This window comes from Danio rerio, chromosome 14, assembly GCF_052040795.2.
Source record: "Danio rerio strain M-AB ecotype USA chromosome 14, GRCz13ab, whole genome shotgun sequence".
Lineage (NCBI taxonomy): Eukaryota > Metazoa > Chordata > Actinopteri > Cypriniformes > Danionidae > Danio > Danio rerio.
Genome location: NC_141034.1, coordinates 6,470,464 through 6,492,500, shown reverse-complemented (window position 1 = coordinate 6,492,500; position 22,037 = coordinate 6,470,464). Strand labels below are relative to the sequence as shown.

Here is a 22,037-nt window from a genome sequence, read left to right as displayed (position 1 = left end):
TTACCTCGTGAACTCACAACAAGCTACTAAAATCATATGTAATCAAAGCATTAGCATAGATGGCTAATGGTTAGCAGTGTATTTAGCTAAGTTTGCATGCTAAGCCCTTGCAGTGGGGATCTGTCTGCAGATCCGTATGGTAGGGGGAAGGACGGATCACGAGGGTCGCTTGGAGGTTCAGATCAGTTCCAGATGGGGAACTATATGCAGCGACAATTGGACCACAAGAGAAGCCATGGTGGCATGCAGACAGTTAGGCCTCAAATACTGCCTGCATGCTATTACTGTGAGTAAGAAAGGCGCTATAGGATTGGATAATCAAGTATTGCTTCTTAATTGGTCTTTAAATCCTATGTTATAATAATATGTTATTTCAAATTATTTTTAAATTATATTTAAAATATTTTGCATTATTAACTTTTTGTACTGTATTTAGATCAAATAAATATAGTCGAACAAAAGATTTAGTTTTTTAAAAACTTTTGAAGTGAGTCTACATCTGAAAGGGGCTTTCCATTTATTCTAAGTTGTGAAATGTAAACGTTGTTTACAACACCTACTCTCAACCAATGGAGTGACTGAATTTGAGTTCGACCAAAATAAGCGTTTACCATTACGTTTGGTATTTTATTATCAAATGTCAACCTTTATATTCTTGTGTTTCTTTCTTTCTTTCTTTATGTTCAGTAAATTAATTCATCTACTAACAAGTTCGCCATTGTGTTAAGGAAACATGGTACTGGGACAGCAGTAATGTGACGGAGATGGTGATGAGTGGAGTCAAGTGTAAGGGAGATGAGATGACCTTAACCGACTGTCAGCATCATTCTGTCGTCAGCTGCAAAAGAGCTGGAGCGCAGTTTTCCGCTGGCGTCATTTGCTCGGACAGTGAGTGCTTTGCAAGTCTTTTAAGTTTGTTGGCATAGGTATCAAGCATAGCATTAGCTAACACTGATTACGTTATAGACATCAGTAATCTAATTATTTACCTTAATCTAAATATGACAGTGATACGATTAAATTATTTACATTAGTTGCTTTTTGAATGTTCCTTTCATTTACGTGTGCATAGTTCGATTAACGTCATTACGTCATTATTTAACAATAGTATCCTTTGGCGTTTCACGCAAAAGTTCTTTTTTAATTTTGTAAATTAAAGTTCAACTGCAGGTAATTTCTCACACTATGCATGCCAACAGATGAAGGTGGATACAAACTCTCAAGCAAAAGGCCGCCATTTCATTCACTATCTTTTAATTTGTGCCCCCACAACAAACTCAGAGGTGCTGGATGAGGGCATAGTCTCATGCTGCATTCACACCAGACTCAGAACGCGCGTCAAGCGTGAGTGATTTACATGTTAAGTCAATGCAAACGTGCGAATAGACAACCTGCGGCGCGTTACACGCAAATGACACGAACTGTGCGGCGCGGATTGAGCGTTTTGCACGCTTGACACGTGTTTCGCGCGAATTGCTGGAGTTCGAAAGTCTAAACTTCAGTGGACATTCGCGCCGCGTTAACCAATCAGGAGCTTGCTCTTGTGGGGGCGTGATTGTGATGTACACCTATTGTTAAAAAAGAGTTCATCAAACTGGGCTGGGCTCAGTCTGAAGCACCGCTGAAAGCCTCCATTATCCTTTTATCCAAAGCGACTAACAAATGAGGACAAGGAAGCAATTTACACAACTATAAGAGCAACAATGAATAAGCGCTATAGGCAAGTTTCAGGTCTGTAAAGTCTAAGAAGGAAAGTATTAGTAGTATTAATTTTTTTTTTTTTTTTTTGGGTTCAGTTAGTGTGATATTCAGAGAGGCAATTGCAGATTAGGACGTGAAGTGGAGACTAAATAGTTGAGTTTTTAGTCGTTTCTTGAAAATAGCGAGTGACTCTGCTGTTCTAATGCAGTTAGGGAGTTCATTCCACCAACTTTTGTCACATGGCTGCATTTTATTAGTTTTTTTTCAACTGGTTTGGACCAAAGCAATCAGTGTGGTGTGAAAAGGACCCAAAAACGGCAGAAAAGTACTGCAGTGTTTCATTTGTTGCCCTTGGTCTACCAAATGAACAGAACCACCGATGTGAAAGCACCCTTAATTTGTTTTCTGTTTAGTTCGATTATAACTTTAGTTTGATTAAGCTAATCTAAAATCACAGTTTACATGATACAGAGTACTGTCTTAATCTTCTTAAAAAACTGTGTCCATGTAAACGTACACACTGTTCTATTTGGATGTCATTGTGGTCTCTTTCTTTCACAACCTATAGTGGCTTCGGATCTAGTGCTGAATGCTCCATTGGTGGAGCAGACTGTCTACATTGAGGACCGACCCCTTCACTTGCTGTACTGTGCAGCAGAGGAAAACTGCCTCGCCAAATCAGCTGCTCAAGCCAGCTGGCCATATGGCCATCGGCGCCTGCTACGCTTCTCCTCCGAGATACACAACATCGGCAAGGCTGACTTCCGGCCACGACTCGGCCGCCATTCCTGGGTGTGGCATGAATGTCATAGGTAATACCTGAGACCCTTCTGTGTGCGTTTACATCAGGGGTGCCCAAACTCGGTCATGGAGGGCCGGTGTCCTGCAAAGTGTAGTTTCAACTCCAATCAGACACATCTGGGCTAGCTAATCAAGCTCTTACTAGGCCTTTTAGAAACATCCTTGCTGGTGTGTTGAGGCAAGTTTAAGCTAAAATCTGCAGGACACCGGCCCTCCAGGACACCCCTAGTTTACACGCTTAAAGTAAGCAGAGAACTATCAAAAATTTTGATTTTTTTTTTTTTTTTTTTACAATTTAACATGCAAATATGTAAACTTTCTATGCAGAAAACCACAGTAACATGAGATTGTAAAGTTTGCCAGATTTCTCATGGACAGCTGGCATCACAGCCCAAACATCAGTGTCATTAGCCTAAAGTCTTATTACCGTGTGTGATGTCTACCTCACAGATTCAAAAGTATTTTACCACAAAAAAAAGTACCTCAAAAGTATTGAGGTAGAATGTAATTTGTTCTATCGAGTCTAATATACAAAGTTGTTTCAAAGAAATGCAGCTATCAAGTTTAACTATAGGGAAGCTCTACTGACCCTACCTAAGCAAGCTAAATGCGACAATTAGGAAGAAATCTTGTTCCAATGTTCATCATTTAATGGAGATGCAGTTTAGGCAGCAGTAGAAAACTACCTGTGGTCCTAATTATATTAAGGATCTTTCCCTATTTAAGATATGAGGTACTGCCTTAAGTGTACTTTTAATCCTCTGAGACTTTTGGTCATCTTCAAGACACATGAAGATATTTTGGATGAAATCCAACAGCTCTCTGATCATAGACAGCAATAGTCCAGTGACATCCAATGTCCAGAAAGGAACCAAACACACTGTCAAAACATTCCATGTGATTTCAGCAGTTCAACTGTAATAATATGAAGCTCCAAGAACACCTTTGAGTGACAAAACACAAATGATTTTGTTGGAGCACTAAAGTGTTCTTGGAGCTTCAAATGATTACAACTGAACCGTTTTTGGTTCCTTTTCTGGACTTCGACTGTCTCTGGGTCATTATATGGAGGATGAGAGAGCTCTCAGATTTCATCCAACATATCCTAATTTAAGTTTTGAAGATGAACGAAGGTGTAAGATGATTGGAAATACAAGAGCGTAACTAATATTAGACTTTTCATGTTTGTTTTACACTAAAAACCAAATTAGTTAATCTGGACATGGCTCAGTGGTCAGCACTAACACCTCACAGCAAGAAGGTCGCTGGTTTCAGTCCCAGCTGGGTCAGTTGACTTTACCGTGTGGAGTTTGCATGTTCTCCCCATATTCCCATGGGTTTCCTCTGGGTGCTCCTGTTTCCCTCACATTCCAAACACATGCACTATAGGTGAATAAACTAATTGGCCATAGTGTATGAGTGTGTTTGTGAGTGTTTCCCGGTAGTGGGTTGCAGCTAAAAGAGTATCCACTGCATAAAACAAATGCTGGAATAGTTGGCAGTTAATTCTACTCTGGCAACCCCTGATAAATAAAGGGACTAATAAAGAAGATTTTATTCTCTCTGTATGAAGTATTTTCTAAGTGTAAAGCAGTTAATTTTCTCTTCACAAAATGTATGTAGTGTTTGCAGCAAACATGCCAGCCTGTGTTAAAAATACAGTGATATGTCTGTGTAAGATGAGTATTCCTGCACAGGAGCAACACTAGGAGAAGGCTGAGTGACTGATTGTGTAGAATAACTGAATATGTAAAGCACTGATTATTTATGTTAAATACTTGTATGAAAGTATATGTGTCAGAAGTTGGAATGAGTAACATATTATCAAGTTATTATCCTATCATAACAATGTATGTAAACACTTAGTTCCTTTGCATAAGTTGCATCTATACTTTGCTGACATAGACCTGTAACATCTCTGTTGACATGAACTAGTGGGCTGAGAGCCAAGAATAGCAGGACCCCTTAGACTAAAAACCTATTCAAAAATGGTCAAGAGTTAAAAAGAGACTTAGGGGTGTGTCAAATAATCCTGTATAAAAATTGTAACAAACACAGATACTTCAGAAGGTGTCCAGGAGAGACTTCAGAATGCTCTGGGGTCTGCTCTGCTCTTTCTTGGCTTTATTATGGAGAATAAAGTCTATTTTCTGATATTCAAAACCTCCGGTCTGATAATTTGTAAGTCGAAATTCACGACACTAAGCCAAAAGAAAACGAATGAATGAGTTCATTTGGACCGTTCACTCAAAAAATCGATACCATCAATGTTGAAAAGTAGCAAAAACAAATACTATGGAATGGTTATAGATCACCAACATTCTTCAAAATATCTCTTGATGTTGAAAAGAACAAAGATCAAAACCTTTATAATAGTGAACGATAACAGAATGTTTATTTTTTGGTGAACTATCCCTTTAATTGTGCACTTGTTTGAGTACTAAGGATTGTTAATAGTACAGAAATCCAAGAATGCATGTCAAGTATGCACTTGAGTATGTTGCAATGCTTTAGCTCAGCATTCATGTATTTCCATAGAATGTTTCAATCTGAAGCGGGGCATGCAGCATCAAAACTTGAGCTCAGATTGAATAACGCATAAACCGATGTTCATGTTCACTGATGGCAACGTGGTTCGCTCAAAGTGCTTGAATTGGTTTGCTTGGTTTGAGCGAAGATCAATCAAGTGTGTTTTTCTTTCGAAAGTCTGGCAGCTTCACTCAGACTCCATCCTGATCCAGCTGCGGCCCCAAGGACCCATATGGCTTTACTAACACAGAGTGGTCATGTCGGCTGAACGTCTGATTCCAGAGGTCATAAACTGATATAAATTTCTTCGTACAAACCAGAGAAGAAGCCTCCAGACCCTGGACAGCCCACAGGGTGAATGAAAGTTCAAGCTGGCGGTCTCGGTTTTAGAAGAACACACGTGTGCCGACATGATCCACGACTGGTTATATCAATCCCACAGTGGATTTTGTTTGTCATGGTCGTAATCTGAAGAGCATGGGCTTGGTGCTTTAATAATTATTTTTTAATGCCTGCAAGGTATCGATTACAATCATTTTTAATCTACTTAACTGATTTAATCTTTGCTTTCCGCATTAAAGACATGCCAGTCTTCTATGTAACTGTAAATTATGCTGAGTTCAGACTGCAAGATTTTCAAAGTAGTCTGGTCACAGATGTTTTCACACTGCAAGATGGATTGGCGACAGGGGCTTTCACACTGCATGACTTTACAATTGGAAGAATCACAGACAACTTTGTTTCTATCAGTAAATTACATCTCATAACCAAACACATGCGAGAAGTGACATGGAAACAACGCAGGGTATACCTTTTGTTATTAACTACATCATAAGAAAGAAGCCTTTGGTGGGGTAGAATCTGTACTTATTCTGCTCACCTGGCTTTGAAGGGAGTAATCAAGTTCTCCTTAACTTTTTTTTTCGACCCGGTTGTAATAATGCTCACATGACACGTCAAACAGACAAGGGTGCTCCTGCCAAACGTACACTAGTTTTTCCTCCATTTCTTGGGTCCAAATAGACTGAAAAGAAGTCCTTTTAACATCTCTCTCAACCTCCCGGTGGCCCATAGATACCCATAATAATGGATGCTGCTCTATCATTGGCTGTAGGTGATCGCCGATGTTGTTTTCAATCAGGACACATTTCACACGGCATGATTGAATCAGGGCGAAGCAGTGGCGCAGTAGGTAGTGCTGTCGCCTCACAGCAAGAAGGTCGCTGGGTCAAGCCTCGGCTCAGTTGGCGTTTCTGTGTGGAGTTTGCATTTTCTTCCTGCATTCACGCGGGTTTCCTCCGGGTGCTTCGGTTTCCCCCACAGTCCAAAGACATGCGGTACAGGTGAATTGGGTAGGCTAAATTGTCCATAGTGTATGAGTGTGTGTGTGAATGTGTGTGTAGATGTTTCCCAGTGATGGGTTGCGGCTGGAAGGGCATCCGCTGCATAAAAACTTGCTGGATAAGTTGCCGGTTCATTCCGCTGGATTAATAAAGGGACTAAGGCGACAATAAAATGAATGATTAAATTATTTGAATCGCCGACAGCTTCGGAAATTTAGCATGCCAAATATCTGGTGTCGGCACTCATCAGCGATACTCTCAGATTGGGTCTTTGATAGTTACTCACGGTAACAAGCACCGATTTGCCTTTAATTTCAGGCATTTGTCGGCGATTTCTTAAAACCTGGCGGCGAGTCAAAAATGGGGCTAAATTTATGCAGGCTGAAATCGGCATTAGTAAAATATTGACTCTTATAAGCACCAGACCATGGTCAAAGCTCATAAAACACAGTCAAATTTGCTCTATATAATGTAAAATATCATGATTAATACTTATTCGAGGTCTGTTGAATATGATGATCAATAATCATTTACGATAAATTAAATGCAATTAGTTTGCTTTACTTAAATAGGTGAGAAAAACCCATTGATTTTAAAGCGATTAGCTGACTTTAAAAAGTAAAACCATTGATTATAAAGTGATTAGTTCACTTTACTTATAAAGGTGAGTAAAGTGTTTGCCTTAAAATTATTAAGTAAATGAGCTATGTGCATAATAATAAAAATTAGGTTAAGTCAACTTAACCGTTCCAAGTTACAATTGATTTACTAACAATTTGAAGAAATGAATTTACTTACTTTTTTAAAGTAACTAACCACTTTCTACAGTGTATATCCATAATTTAAAAAAATAATAAATGAGGTCAATAGCAATAATTCAAATATCTGATACACAAATTATCTTTAATCGTCGTTTTAAAATAAGCACTTTTAAGTTTTAAGTTTTTTTCTCAAAAGGATAGTTCACCCAAATAGAGAAATATAATCACTGACTCCCCATTGTGTAATTTCAAGAGTTTCCACTTAGATATACTTGGCGTTTTTTAGCAGGTTTGGTATGCTGTCCCAGGAGAGAACCCTGAGCTCGGAGATATTTGAGCCCAAAGCTCCCACCCGGTCAAATAAGCATATCTGGAGATCCGAGATCAGGTAGTTCTCGAGAGCTCCTCCTTAGAAAAAGGAGGAAAAGGAGGAGATTGGGTGGAAGGGGGGATTCTTCTAAAATAAAAAGAGCAGTAGGGAGAAAATGATCCATTTATTGTAAACTTGGATCACTCTGATTAGATTATTACTGATTACAGATGAGAAGCCAGTCGTGCTCAATCATATCACGTGCTCCTCTCGAAATTAGCATCTGAAACTTCAGTTAACTGAACCTATGGGTGTAAATAAATGTTTTTACAATTTTCTATATTTTTCGACCTCTGAGGTTAAATGATTGGTAAACTAAATAAACCAGTTCAAAAAGTTTATTAAAAATTGTTATAAATTAATATATTTAGACTTATATGTTTATGTATTATACACTTATATATTAATTGTGTTTGATTTGACATTGCAGATCCACAAAAAAGTATAAAGATTTTTAAAAGAACAAAGGTCAAAAAAAGGATAGAAACCTACCAAATAACTATGACTAAAAAGTATCTTCTTACTATTGCTGTTGCATATACACTAAGCCTTGTTGTCAATCCCAGCTGTAAGAATAATCCTAATAAGGTCAAGGTCCTCTAGGATTGGCCAGCCCAGTCACCAGATATGAACATTATTGAGCATGTCTGGGGTAAGGTGGAGGAGGCATTGAAGATGAATTCAAAGAATCCTGATGAACTCTGGGAGTCCTGCAAAAACGCTTTCTTTGCCTTTTCAGATGACTTTATTAATCAGTGATTTGAGTCATTGCAGAGATGTATGGATGCAGTCGTCCAAGCTCATGATGGAGTCAGACACAATATTCATTCTTTTTCCACTGCAGCATGACTTTATATTCCATACTGTACATTATTTCTGTAAAGTGACAATACTTTTGTCTAAGCAAAGTCAAACCTTACTGTCCTAATTTAATGATTACAAATCAAGGCATGATCATATTTTATTTAGGTAAAATAAGTGTAATCTAGAGGCCTTTGCCTTTCATATAAGCCACTTCTGACACCAAATGATCAACTAGAAGTCAAGTTATTATTTGTTGTTCCTAAAACTTGGATAGATAACAAGGTAGTGTACAATATAGAAGATATAGCACTTAAGAAACAATTTTTTGAAATGTATTTTTAGGCCGTGCATTTTTCAGTTGATTTATCAATACGAGTCGCTTCTGAATGGTCTCCATTAACTCTTTGTGGCAGTCTGTGTTTACACTGCTAGCAGACCTCAGGTTTCAATGATGAGGAAACCTGGCTTTGGGACTGTGGCCAGCGTCTGAGAGCCTGGTGTTTACACTGCAGCTTCAGTTGCCTCATACAGGCCTACAGCAGTGCATCTGCTCTCCAAGGCCATTTAAATCTCTTTTTGTCTATGAATATGACAGTTTTGTACGCTCTACTATCCAGGATAGCCTAAAGTCAGTTATTGCGCACACATTGGTACACTTTTAATAATGATTTTCAGTAATATTTGAAAGATATATGATGGCTTCTCCATGTGTTTATGTTCTCCAGGCACTATCATAGTATGGATATCTTCACCTATTATGACCTGCTGTCTCTAAACGGGACCAAAGTGGCAGACGGACATAAAGCGAGCTTCTGTCTGGAGGACACAGAGTGCCATGAGGGTAAGACAGAGGTCAGAGGTCACACAAATGCAGAATGTATCTGCACAATGATTCTTTGATCTCATCATAGAAATGTTATTTTATTATTGACGATTCCTTATGATAGTCCTTAATCACAATTTAGTTTTCAGACATTTACCTGCTTGAAAGCTCTTTTATTCCTAAAGATAATGCATCATTTTGCTATCAGCGATACAGACCTTTAGAGTACAATTATGCAGAAGGTGGTTGTTTACTTACTAGGCGTCCATAGGGACTACTATAACTACCCTATACCGAAGGAAATCACTGAAGACAACAGTATCATGTTATCATAACGATATAGTATGGCAATAAGCTCATAACTGTACTGTGCATTTACACCCTGACCATATTCATCAACTGTATGTAAACACACGAAAACAACATTAACTGTAAAACAGGATATTCCCAGCCACTAGACTCTTCTGCCAGGGTATTCGAGTGACAGATTTGAAACTATGTTGTGGGACCACTATACAGTTATTATTATGGATTAACATAGAGAAATTTAGTGGGGGCGGGGTTTATTATTTATAAAAGAAAGCATGACCGTAAAACACAAACGCCATTGTTAATGTATTAACACATACGCTTGTTCGTTGTAAAAAAAAAAAAATCAATAATGCCAAAAAAAAAACTAATTTGTGCATCTCTAGATGGTGTATTCTGAGGAATTTTTGCAATAAATTAAGGCATACAAAAATAAGGGCATAGGCTAGGGATTGGGCCATAGACTCAGAAAACTTCAAAAACTTGGGGTGACGGCATCACCCGAAGCTCATTAATAAGAGCAGAGACGCTACAGTTCAATCTAGAGGTCTGCATTCCCCGAAATAGCTGAATAAAACACGGTAGTAGTTTGGAACTCTGGTGCAATTTGAACGGGAACGGGCGGTCTAAAATTATAGTGCTCCTGAGAGAGAGAGAGAGAGAGAGAGAGCGTGCAATAACACTGCACTAAAAATGGACAAGGGAAAGTAAAAGTACACATTTATAAAACTACGCAATAAATTACAATTCCTGAGAAAAACTACACAAATACAGTAATTTGAGTATTTGTATTTAGTTATTTTACACCACTGGACGGAGCGCTATAAAACCTGGCGGGAGCAGGATTCAAATTTCAGTCCCGCGCAGATCTCTAGTTCTAGAGTCTCAGAAAATCTCGTTAGCTACACCAAAAAAGTCGCTAGATTTTTCGCTTGTCACTTTCCTTTTTTTATATATATGTTGTTTTAAGTTGGCAACATTGGGGAGAATGTGTGCAGCTGTAGGTAAACTCTGAATAAACATATTTAACTTAAATAGTTACTTAATTGAACCACATTAAAGGGCACATAGTTTACCACTTTTTTATGATTTCATATTAATATTAAGGTTTTCCTGAGTGTGCCAGTTTAGGTTCAGTTCAAAACACAGTTCAGATTATTTTATTATCATGTGTTATAATGTGTCATGTTGGGGGTGTGTACACAGCTCACTGCTTTAGGGGTGTGTTGCTTCACATGAAAATTAGTTTCGACTTCCCGCCCAACGTAACAAGGGGGCGGAGCCAAGAACTCCCCCGCTCTGTGTTTGGCAACAGACAGGCAGACAGAGAGAAGCAACATGAGTGAGAGGATCAGCATTCAGCCGTACATGTGCGAGTCGTACACAGACCAAGCAGAGTACACAATCATTTGTGTCTTTGTTTAGTTTTATAGCCAACTGTGTGCTAGTTTAAAGTGCCGAGCTTGTACACCGAGACTAATAACCACACACACTGAATTAACTTTGACTGAGGCACCGGATGCGCCACTCGGAGCCGTGACACGGCACACCAGGCACGCACATTCGGATGTTATTTAATATGAAACTCAGATCAGATGGCGCTCTGTGGCGTGTGGCATGAAGTGTCCCGAATCGTGGCTGAGGACCGCGGACAGCCGCAAACTTGAAGCGCAGTTGTGTGTACCCTGATAGAAACCTATGTTTAGAATTCTAAAATGCATGGTGCTTCTGGTGTGCAACCTGCAGGCAAGTTTGTTATTTTTTCCAATGGAGAGACATGTACGTGAGGCAACACGCTCGCACTTTCCAGCTGCACCTAGTGAAGATCACAGGGAGCTTCTGTGACCGCGAGAAATGCAAACGGATGAAGTTTAAGGTAGATGCAATGAAAAGTACACGTTTGCAAACCTATCTAAAGTTACAAACAATAATTCCGATTAGAGTGATCATGTGGAGAATATTGATCTTATGTTGAGCCCAATGAGCCGTACTTCTAAAAATTGAGCAAGGGTGTTCCTTTAGTGATATCGCTTTGACACACGCTGAAAATGGCGGACGTGAAACAACAAACTGAGGATATGGTGATGCGTGCAGGTCAATCAATATTGGTGGGCAAGGGGACCGCACTCCTTCATCAAGTTGCGGTCGCTTTGAAATCCGCTCCAATTGGTCCACCATTTTTATGTTGTTAAATTGAAAAAAAAAAGGACTGGGTGTGTTTATATCACTCCAATATGATGTCTATACACTATACCTACACACCTGTCTGTCCAAACAGCTTGAAAAGTAGATTTTTCACCATAGGTGCCCTTTAAATCATTATGAGCCATAGTCATCGATGAATAATTCAAATGTATTCTGGTGTACGTTCACTTTTAGAAAGGTTTCTACACAAAATGTTTTAAATCAGACCCCTCGAGCTGTTGGCAAACAACTCCACTCCATATGCAGAAGCAAATGTTCAGACTTTGAATAAAGTTTACAAAAACTGTTTTATTCCAGTGGATTAACATGGATTCATTGTTCGCCTAAAAAAAATGTGCACTAGCAAAATAAATATCTTTGATTTCACTCTGACTTTAAAATTGAGAGCAGTGTTTTTTTATGTCATGCATGAAACTGAAAAAAGCACATTTACATACAAAACATGGGAAAGGCAGCGTGTGTGATGCAAAAACACTTTCTGTGTGAATGACCCCTAGGCTAGTTAGAGGTTGTTATTTTGCTGGAATGATGGCTCGTTTCTCCAAAAATACACTGAGGTGTTACTTTCCTCTCTGCAGGTGTTTCAAAGCGCTACGAATGTGCTAACTTCGGAGAGCAGGGCATCACAGTGGGCTGCTGGGACTTGTACAGACATGATATTGACTGCCAGTGGATTGACATCACGGACGTTTCGCCAGGAAACTACATTCTGCAGGTAGCTATATTTATTCAGCTATATTTTCATCATCTAGATAGCACACTAGCAGCAAAGACTGTTACATGAGCAGGCTTTGGTCCCGTAGGACCCCATTGTCTGGGCTTTTCACCAGTCAAACAGCTGTCTCACTTCTGTCCTCTAGTGGTGGAGTGTTTCACAGCACTCACCATCACGTCCAGGCATGCAAGAGTTAGGATACTAATAGGATTTGGTTTGATTAATGATGTAATAAACCTTAAGTACACACAGTAGGAGGTGGAAGGAAGGGTTTTACTCAGAAAAAAACCCCACCCGGATTACGATTAACAAACAAAAAGACATTGTCATGTTTACTTAAAGCCACGCTTTACTCATGTTCTGATCAAGTTTGATTATAATTAGTGTTCTCTTCCTCTCTCAGGTCATAATAAATCCCAACTTTGAGGTCGCTGAGAGCGACTTCACCAACAACGCCATGCGGTGCAACTGCAAATACGACGGCCATCGTGTCTGGTTGCATAAATGTCATCTCGGTGAGACGGGGTGTTCTCTGGGTCCTTTTAGACCTGTCTGTTTCTATTAATCATGACATGCTTGCTTGTTCAGATATTTTAGATGAGGACAGCATTAAATTAACGGGGCATTTATTCGACAGTTTTTAGTGCATTTGGGCTGTTCATTTACACAAAAGTAATGCTAATACAAGTTTTCAATGGAAATGGCCGATTTAAAATTAGCATATAGTGTCAGACACCATGCCTTTTAGTGACAAAATAATATATCAAAATCTTATGCTTTTAGAGATATATAGAAAATAAAATGCTATATAGTAAAATAGCCACTTGGAAAATTATGCCTCTGGTATTTATTACGAGTTTTGCTCATTTCTTTTTAATTTAAAAGAGCTGTAACTTTTTATTATTATTATTATTTGTAATTTCACACCAAGATTTGGCTCAAAAATGTAATAACAGCAGATTTTTTTTAAACAAGAAGTTCATTAAAGACAGATAAATGTTTAACTACATTTTACACTTTTGTCATGTGTGACTGAAAAAGCAATGTTATACCAACAACCCACATGGGCTGCACAATATATCGTTTCAGCATCAATATTGCACCGCTGCTTGTAAATGCAAATTTTTAATCACTCACAATCAAATCAATGCATGTAGACATGGTCAAGACGATCTGCTGCAGTTCAAACTGAGCATCAGAATGGGAGAGGTGATTTAAGTGACTTTGAACGAGGCATGTTTGTGGGTGTCAGACAGGCTGGTCGATTTCAGAAACTGCTGATCTACTGGGATTTTCATGCACAACCATCTCCAGGGGTTTACAGAGAATGGTCTGAAAAAGAGTAAATATTCAGCGAGCGGCAGTTCTGTTGGTGCAACTGCCTTGATAATGTCAGAGGAGATCGGCCAGACTGGTTCTAGCTGGTTTAGTAGCTCAAATAAGCACTCGTTACATCCAAGGTATGCAGAAGACCATCTCTGAATGCACAATGTGAAACCTTGAGGCAGATGTGCTACAGCAGCAGAAGACCACACCAGGTGCCACTCATGTCAGCTAAGGACAGGAAACAGGCTACAATTTGCACAGGCTCACTAAAATTGGACAATAGAAGACTGGAAAAACGTTGCCTGGTCTGATGAGTCTCGATGTCTGCTGCGACACTCATATGACAGGGTCAGAAATTGGCATCAACAACATGAAAGCATGGGATAGCGCATCATGTCGGAGTGTGAATTATCTCAGACTGGTTTCTTGAACATGAAAATGAGTTCACTGTACTCAAATGGCCTCCACAGTCACCAGATCACAAACCAATAGAGCACCTCTGGGATGTGGTGAAACGGAAGATTTGCATCATGGATGTGCAGCCGTCAAATGTGCAGCAACTGAGTGTTGCTCTCATGTCAATATGAACCAAAATCTCTGAGGAATATTTCCAGTACCTTGTTGAATCTATGCCATGAAGGATTAAGGCAGTTCTGAAGGCAAAAGGTGGTCCAACCCGGTACTAGTAAGGTGTACTTAATAAAGCGGCCAGTGAGTGTATATTGCGATCATGATTTTTAAAAGTATTATAGTGTTTTGCAAACCTTTATTACCATTTGTTGAGCTTTCCAGTACAGTTTCATAGAGCGCTTGGACCAGAAAGCTGCTTCGTGTGACATCAGTCTTAACAAGTGGATTAATAGTCAATAAGGTAGCAGTAGTTTCAGTATCAGTAGGGTAGGTTAATGATGTAGAATAAGATCATACTTTATAAGTGCTAATAAACTGCCAATATCTTAGTAATAGGCAGGTAATAAGTAGCTTATAATAGTGGCAATTTGTAAGTTTCCACGTGACATTGGCAACTACATACAGTTGAAGTCAGAACTGTTAGCCCCCCTGAATTATAAGCCCTCGTTTATTTGTTTATTTCTGTTTAACGGAGAGATTTATTCATCACATTTCTAAACATAAGTGTTAATAACTCATTTCTAATAACTGATTAGAAATTAAAAATATTTTTTTTGCCATGACGACAGTAAATAGTATTTTACTAGATATTAGTAAAATACTAGACACTTCTATACAGCTTAAAGTGACATTTAAAAGCTTAACTAGGTTAATTAGGTTAACTAGGCAGGTTAGGGTAATTAGGCAAGTTATTGTATAACGATGGTTTGTTCTGTATTGAAAATTCGACTATCGAAAAAAATATATAGCTTAAAGGGGCTAATGATTTTGTACTTAAAATGATTTTTAAAAAATTTAAAATGGCTTTTATTCTAGCTGAAATAAACCAAATCAGGCTTTCTCCAGAAGAAAAAAATATTATCTGACATACTGTGAAAATTTCCTGAATCTGTTAAACATCATTTGGGAAATATTTAAAAAGTAAAATAAAATTCAAAGGGGGGCTAATAATTCTGACTTCAACTGTACATGTAGAATGCAGTCATTTTTGTGGAACCATATATGGAGAGAAAAAAAAAAAACATGTCTGATTTACTACATTATCATTATGTACACAAACCCTTCAGTTTTTGTCATCAATTTACCATTTAACTCGTGTTATTTACGTTTTGTTTAGGTGATTCTTTCAGTGAGGAGGCCGAGAAAGAGTTTGAACATTATCCCGGGCAGCTCAACAACAAGATCTCATAACATTTCCGTGTATAAACCCCAGGGAACCGCAACAACAGCGTGGCTCTGGACAAAGACCAACTTTAATCACTTAATGCTATTCTTTCTCATTTGAATCCACTGCTACCGTGGGCCAATCACATGCTGCGTCATGCGGACTTTACTTTTAGATTAGATCATCAGAAACGATCACGCAAGCAGAGGACTTCCGACTGAACAGAGCTGTGATTGTGGCTTGTGTCAATGCAAATGAAAAGAGGAAGATAGTGGCTATAACACTTCTCTTTTGTATGAAGCATGAACACCATTCAGTCTGAAACACCAGTGGATTTTAAGACACATCAAGAAAGTTTTTTTGAGTGTTTACAGGCTGTAATTTCTAATGCAAAAAATCTTCAATATATGTGCATGTTGATGCCCATGAATGATTGATGTCTATTTTATGTGTACATTTGTATATTTCTGGAATGTCCTTCAATCATGTTTGTAAAATATACAAACCTGCACTTTAATAAAAAAAAATATATAAATGCTTTTTACAGCCTACTTTATAATCTAAAATAAAGAAAGATGAAAACATTTGTGAAAATGTAGTCTCTCTTTTAAAGTTTAACCCTTGTGTGCTGTTAGGGACATTTGGCCACACCAGTCTGGTTTTCAGCTGGCAGATTTATTTTTGAAGACATCTTATTTTTAGAAAAAAAAAACAACACTGGGCAAATTTACTACCATTTTGTTATGTCCGGGATGACAGAAACCACAAAAGTAAACTGCTGTAAAAATGCATCAGATAAACGTCTTGCATAAATCTGTTCATCAACCTCGGTCCTGATCAACACTTCTAAATTTCTTAAAATATTCCATTATTTTAACTGTTGCCAAATTCATAAATGTCAGTGATTTGGCTGAATAAACACACAAAATGATGCATTTTCAAAATGTAAAGTATGCAGGATTGTATTTAATTTTTTTTATATATACACACTTCATTTTTGTGTATGTCTGGCATTGTTCTGTAGGTATCATTCTTGCATTAACAAAAAATAAAAAAAATCACTATAAAACTAAAATAAATCACTCACCCTTTACTGGTTTTAAACCAGTTTGAAAACCTGCATTTGACTTCCAGTCAGAAAAACCTAATATAGTAGTCGATAGTGACAGGTACTCGTTCTCCTTTATTTTACACTGAACAGAAATTAACTTGTATGGAGAAAGTTAACAGTAAGTGACAACATTCATTGTTGGGTGAACTATGCCCTTGAGATTGCCATCATGTTGTTTTTCCACCCAAGTATAGAGAAGTATGATTTAGGAAGTTGCCTGGGTGCATTTCACAACCACATGACTTCAACTGCATTCTCTAGGCTGTTTAGTAAAAACAATTGTCCATTTAAACGACTCATTCGAGTATGCGTAACAGAGCTGAATTCATTTAAGTCAAGCTCTTTTCAAACTTTCCAGCACTTAATTGCATAATATTGAGGTTCACATTCACATAACTACATTAGATACTACGTGCATAATTGATGAGTAAAGTTAGGACAAATAATAATAATAAAAAAATGTTTGGCGCAGTCTAATGAAAAAAAAAAAAAAAAAAAAAAAAACCACACTACACGCATATACACAAACTCTAGAAATTAACATTAATAATTAACCCATTTAGGGAAAAAAAATAAAAAGCCCTTACCACACCTTGTATCCTAGATTAACCCTTAAGAATCCTGCATTTGACTTGTACTCAAAATAAAGACTAGTAAAGCAGTTAAGTTCTTATGTTTCTTTTATTAACATGAAAAGGAACAACTGAAGGTTTTAAGTGACAGGATATGCAGTACGAAAAAAAAAAAAAATACATAAGGTGACAAGATTTGAAAGGGAAAACACAAGATGGAACAGACTGGTTAATTTAAGCGAGCTCCTCCTCTCCCTCCTCCTCAAACTCCCCTTCCTCTTCAGCGGTGGCGTCCTGGTACTGCTGGTACTCGGACACCAGGTCGTTCATGTTGCTCTCGGCCTCTGTGAACTCCATCTCATCCATGCCCTCTCCGGTGTACCAATGCAGGAAAGCCTTGCGCCTGAACATAGCCGTGAACTGCTCTGAGATGCGCTTGAAGAGCTCCTGGATGGCGGTGCTGTTGCCGATGAAGGTGGCGGCCATCTTGAGGCCTCGTGGTGGAATGTCGCAGACGGCGGTCTTGACGTTGTTTGGGATCCATTCAACGAAGTAGCTGCTGTTCTTGTTCTGGACGTTGAGCATCTGCTCGTCCACCTCCTTCATGGACATGCGACCACGGAAGACGGCGGCGACCGTCAGATAACGGCCGTGACGTGGGTCGCAGGCAGCCATCATGTTTTTGGCATCGAACATCTGCTGGGTGAGTTCGGGAACGGTAAGTGCACGATACTGCTGGCTTCCCCTGCTAGTCAGAGGCGCGAAGCCAGGCATGAAGAAGTGCAGTCGGGGGAAGGGCACCATGTTGACCGCCAATTTACGGAGATCAGCGTTCAACTGGCCTGGAAACCTCAAGCAAGTGGTCACACCGCTCATTGTGGCGGAGACGAGATGGTTGAGGTCTCCGTATGTGGGGGTTGTGAGTTTGAGTGTGCGGAAGCAGATATCGTACAGGGCCTCGTTATCAATACAATAGGTCTCGTCTGTGTTCTCTACTAGCTGATGGACGGACAGTGTGGCGTTGTAGGGCTCGACCACAGTGTCCGAGACTTTAGGAGAGGGCACCACGCTGAAGGTGTTCATGATGCGGTCGGGATACTCCTCGCGGATTTTGCTAATGAGGAGGGTGCCCATACCAGACCCTGTACCTCCACCCAGTGAGTGAGTGAGTTGGAAGCCCTGCAGACAGTCGCAGCTCTCAGCCTCTTTTCGGACCACATCCAGAACGGAATCAACCAGCTCAGCTCCTTCAGTGTAGTGGCCCTTGGCCCAGTTGTTTCCAGCACCACTCTGGCCTATAAGAAATTCAGGAGTTCAGTTAATACATGCAAATAGGATATACAGGGGGTGCAGCTGTATGAAATCCAAAAGTTTACATTCTTAAAATAATCGGTTTCTAAATGGCCGGTCTGTAAAAGTGAGGGGGACGTTTCCACCGTTCCCTTGCAGTTGCTACGCCCCTGGTGTTGTTTCTCTGGATAGGAATTAGTGTAAAATATTACACGTATTGTTCTATAGACGGTTTGATAGATTATTGATTTTGTACGTTTTTTTTGTTTTGAGAATGCAACCGTTAAAAATAAATAATTTTCCATCTGTTTTAAATTAGGATAATTTAATCAAATGTGGATTTAATTTTTAAATATTGGTATTTTCTCATCTAAAATATCCTAAAGTGTCTCTAAGAGATCGTTTTAATATGAATAGACTGCCAAAACTTCATATGAAAAAATAAAAAAAATCCAGTTAATATGGTTTTAATGTGATCATTGCTGTAGATCTATATCAGGTCACAATCTGCCATTCAAATTTTGTTTGGAGCAACTGCAGGATCCATTGTATTCAAATCAGATGTTCTATAGCGGTCAACATTTGAAGTGGATCATAACCGCTCACCAAATTGGTCCTAAAATTATTCAACACCCATTCTAGTCCTAGTACAATTTTGAAAAATGTACAAAAATAAAAATGTAAGATTCTCTTCGACTGTTAACTACTTTGGTTTACCTCAAAGCACAAACAAGGGTTTTTACTAAGGGTTTTTCCTTGGGTTAACAAGTTATAAATTTGCTAGCTAAAACACTGTAATCTTACAAAAAAAAAAAAAAAAGGCTTTAAAAAGGCTACTACTGAATATAGTTAAAACACACGACCAGTGCAGGAGCATAACTTGGGGTCTGTCAGTAGGCGTGACCGTTTGTTAATAGGCAGAGATGGCACAAAATTTAATGGCATTGGAAAACCTCAATTCTTTAAGCAGGGAAAACCCTTGATTCTGAATGAGGACAAGAGTGAAAAATTAAGGTAAATACCGAACACAAAGTTGTCTGGTCTGAAGATCTGACCAAATGGACCAGACCTCACGGAGTCCATTGTACCAGGCTCCAAATCCACCAGCACGGCACGTGGAACATACTTTCCACCTAAAGAAAAAATACAAATTCCAGAATTTCAGGGTTCACAATAAAGATTTAATAAAAAAAATACATAAAAATTAAATAAATAAAAAAATAAAAAAAAGGAAAAATATTAGTAAAGTAATTAGACTCTCACCTGTGGCTTCATTATAATAAACATTAATTCGGTCCAGCTGAAGGTCACTGTCGCCATGGTAACTGCCTGTTGGGTCAATTCCATGCTCGTCACTAATGACTTCCCAGAACTGAAATAAGATGGATTCAAGAGGAACATAAATGCATGTTAATGCTTAAGACCCACAAAGAAAACCGAATCTAGAAATTAAGGTGATAGATTCTGTAAAAAAAAAATGTTAATCCAACATTTAATGACCAGCGCTTCCCGTTATGTGGGCTCCACACTTGTAAAATGGAGATTGCCAAGTCACCGGGGCCATTTTACGCCACCCGAGCTAAGAGAAAAATCGCACGAATCACAGTTCCACTTTTGTCTCGAATATTAACCCAAGATATCGCTCAATAGTTCGACATGAGTCGAATTTGGTCCATGTATGAGGCCAGGGGGAAACATGCGTCATGATATTAGCGTTCCCGCACTTTTCCATGCACACTGAACCAGATACAACCGGCCACATTACGACACGTGATTCGTTCAAGCAAATCGACTCAAACGAACTGGCGAGAGCAAACCGTTCAAATGAGTCAGCGATGCCTTTCAGTCTGGTGACAACAATTGTAGAACGAGACTCGGCTCTTCCAAACAAGCTCAGATGAGTCGAGTCCCTTGCCAATCAGACTCTACGCCGGTCAGGCGCGGCCAACACCCTAAAACTAACGCATTGTTTCACCATTAGTTCATTCAAACCACGATGACTTTCTTACAATAATCGACATTTTTGTAGTAACCCAATCATTTTCCTTCGATAGGAATAGACTTCAAAGGCTATTCGTTTAAGAACTTGTTGCGGGTGAGATTAAGGATCATATTCAGACAAATATCGTTTAGTCAAACATGTTTTTATTATAAATATTAAGACGACTAACACAACAGTCAAGTCAAACACAACATTAATTAACCAGTTTAAATTTTCCCGAGTGTGGATCTAAAACAAGCAAGGATTAGCGTCAGCTTTTCCCGCAAAAATCTAAATCTTAACAAGATTACGATAAAAAATGAAATTTGTTCATTTCCTACCTTGGCACCAATCTGGTTGCCGCACTGTCCAGCCTGTAAATGCACGATCTCCCTCATTGTTGCTTATTTGCTTGGTCGAAAACACAAAACGTAACTGCAAAAGCCCCGTCAAACTCAAAACCCTCGACAATGAGGTCGTAATTCGAGATGTGCTCCTACTTATTCAGTCTGGAGAAATCACCTACATTTCAATGCTTCTCATTGGTTGTGGTATGACGTCTACTGCGTTCTCATTGGCTCTTCCACGTGCTCATTGTTCCGATTGGTTCGTACATGCGACGGCATCTAGACAGAGGCTGAACAGCCATTGGCTAGAAGGGCGGTTATAACGGCTCTTCGACATTCAAAAGGCTTATCTGAAAAAATCAAAACGTTTTGGAGATGAAGAGGGAGGGGCTGCGCTGGTATTTTTCAAAACGTACTTGTACAAACCGATCTTAACCCATTTTAACAGCTTAATCCTATCATTTGCCTTTCTTATGGCCACTACAAGCTCATAATTTATGGCACCAACAATGAAATAAAAACATCCGACAGGTTTAAAGCTCATCAACACGTTTGTGAAAGGACAATCACACATAAAATGTTTTCCTGTAATGTACCTGAAAATGTGTCAATTCTCTTTTCAAAACCATCCTCAATGCCAAGATAGGTGTTTGAATGATTAAATTCCTCACAACTTAATTTAATTCACAAAATTGACCCTAATGCATCTTGAATTGTACATATAAACAGTACATATACATTTGGCATTATGTTCATCTATCAGCACGCCTCAGATTATTAATAGCAACCTGTACATATTTATCTATTGTAAATCCCTTTTCATAGTAACCCTAATGAAAAAAAAAAACTGCTTAAACCAGCCTTAGCTGGTTGGCTGCTTTTAGCTGGTCAACCAGGCTGGTTTTAGAGGGGTTTGGGCCGTTTTCAGGCTGTTTTTCAGCCATTTCCAGCCTGGTCTTAGCTGGCCAGGCTGGGAGATGACCAGCTAAAACCAACTTAGCCAGGCTGGGATGCCAACCAAAACCAGCTATGTTCAGCTTAAATCAGGCTGGTCAAGCTGGTTTTAGCTGGTCATTTTTAGCTGGTAACCAGCTAAGACCAAGCTGGAAATGGCTGGAAACTAGCCTGGAAGTGGCCAAAAACCCTCTAACCAGGCTGGTCAACCAGCTAAAACCAGCCAACCAGCTTAAGATGGTTTTTCATCAGGGAATACAACCTGTATAAAGCGTTCACAGTGCATCTATCTGTAAATAT

General features: G+C 39.0%; 2 protein-coding genes across 9 annotated transcripts in view; one reads left to right on the top strand and one right to left on the bottom strand.

Moving 5' to 3' along the window:
• loxl3a (lysyl oxidase-like 3a) overlaps positions 1–16,066 on the top strand; it is a 58,913-nt gene extending 42,847 nt beyond the window's left edge. For 6 of the 8 annotated variants that reach the window (XM_087280766.1, XM_087280764.1, XM_087280768.1 and 3 more), the window contains 6 exons: positions 729–888; positions 2,270–2,513; positions 9,035–9,150; positions 12,225–12,361; positions 12,765–12,876; positions 15,435–16,066. In XM_087280766.1, the coding sequence (XP_087136892.1) occupies positions 729–888; positions 2,270–2,513; positions 9,035–9,150; positions 12,225–12,361; positions 12,765–12,876; positions 15,435–15,508 (843 nt within the window). In that variant the 3' untranslated portion in view covers positions 15,509–16,066. Of the gene's footprint in view, positions 1–130; positions 287–728; positions 889–2,269; positions 2,514–9,034; positions 9,151–12,224; positions 12,362–12,764; positions 12,877–15,434 lie in introns of all 8 variants that reach the window. The other 2 variants (XM_087280769.1, NM_001199870.1) reach the window with 2 other exon arrangements.
• Positions 16,067–17,255: 1,189 nt separating this feature from the next.
• tubb4bb (tubulin, beta 4B class IVbb) lies at positions 17,256–20,945 on the bottom strand. Its single transcript, NM_198809.2, has 4 exons — positions 20,778–20,945; positions 19,719–19,827; positions 19,478–19,588; positions 17,256–18,460 (listed from the first exon to the last, which is right to left on the bottom strand). Exons 1-4 carry the CDS (start codon positions 20,832–20,834, stop codon positions 17,400–17,402), a joined length of 1,338 nt encoding a protein of 445 aa, NP_942104.2. The 5' UTR covers positions 20,835–20,945; the 3' UTR covers positions 17,256–17,399.
• Between the last annotated feature and the right edge of the window lie 1,092 nt (positions 20,946–22,037).

Bases quoted from the DNA above. Each gene is read 5' to 3' on its own strand.
- tubb4bb (NM_198809.2), bottom strand. From the start codon at position 20,834: ATGAGGGAGATCGTGCATTTACAGGCTGGACAGTGCGGCAACCAGATT. The intron at 19,828-20,777 runs GTAGGAAATGAA...ATCTTATTTCAG, and splicing joins GCAACCAGATTGGTGCCAAG to TTCTGGGAAGTCATTAGTGA. The intron at 18,461-19,477 runs GTATTTACCTTA...AATTTCTTATAG, and splicing joins ACCAGACAACTTTGTGTTCG to GCCAGAGTGGTGCTGGAAAC.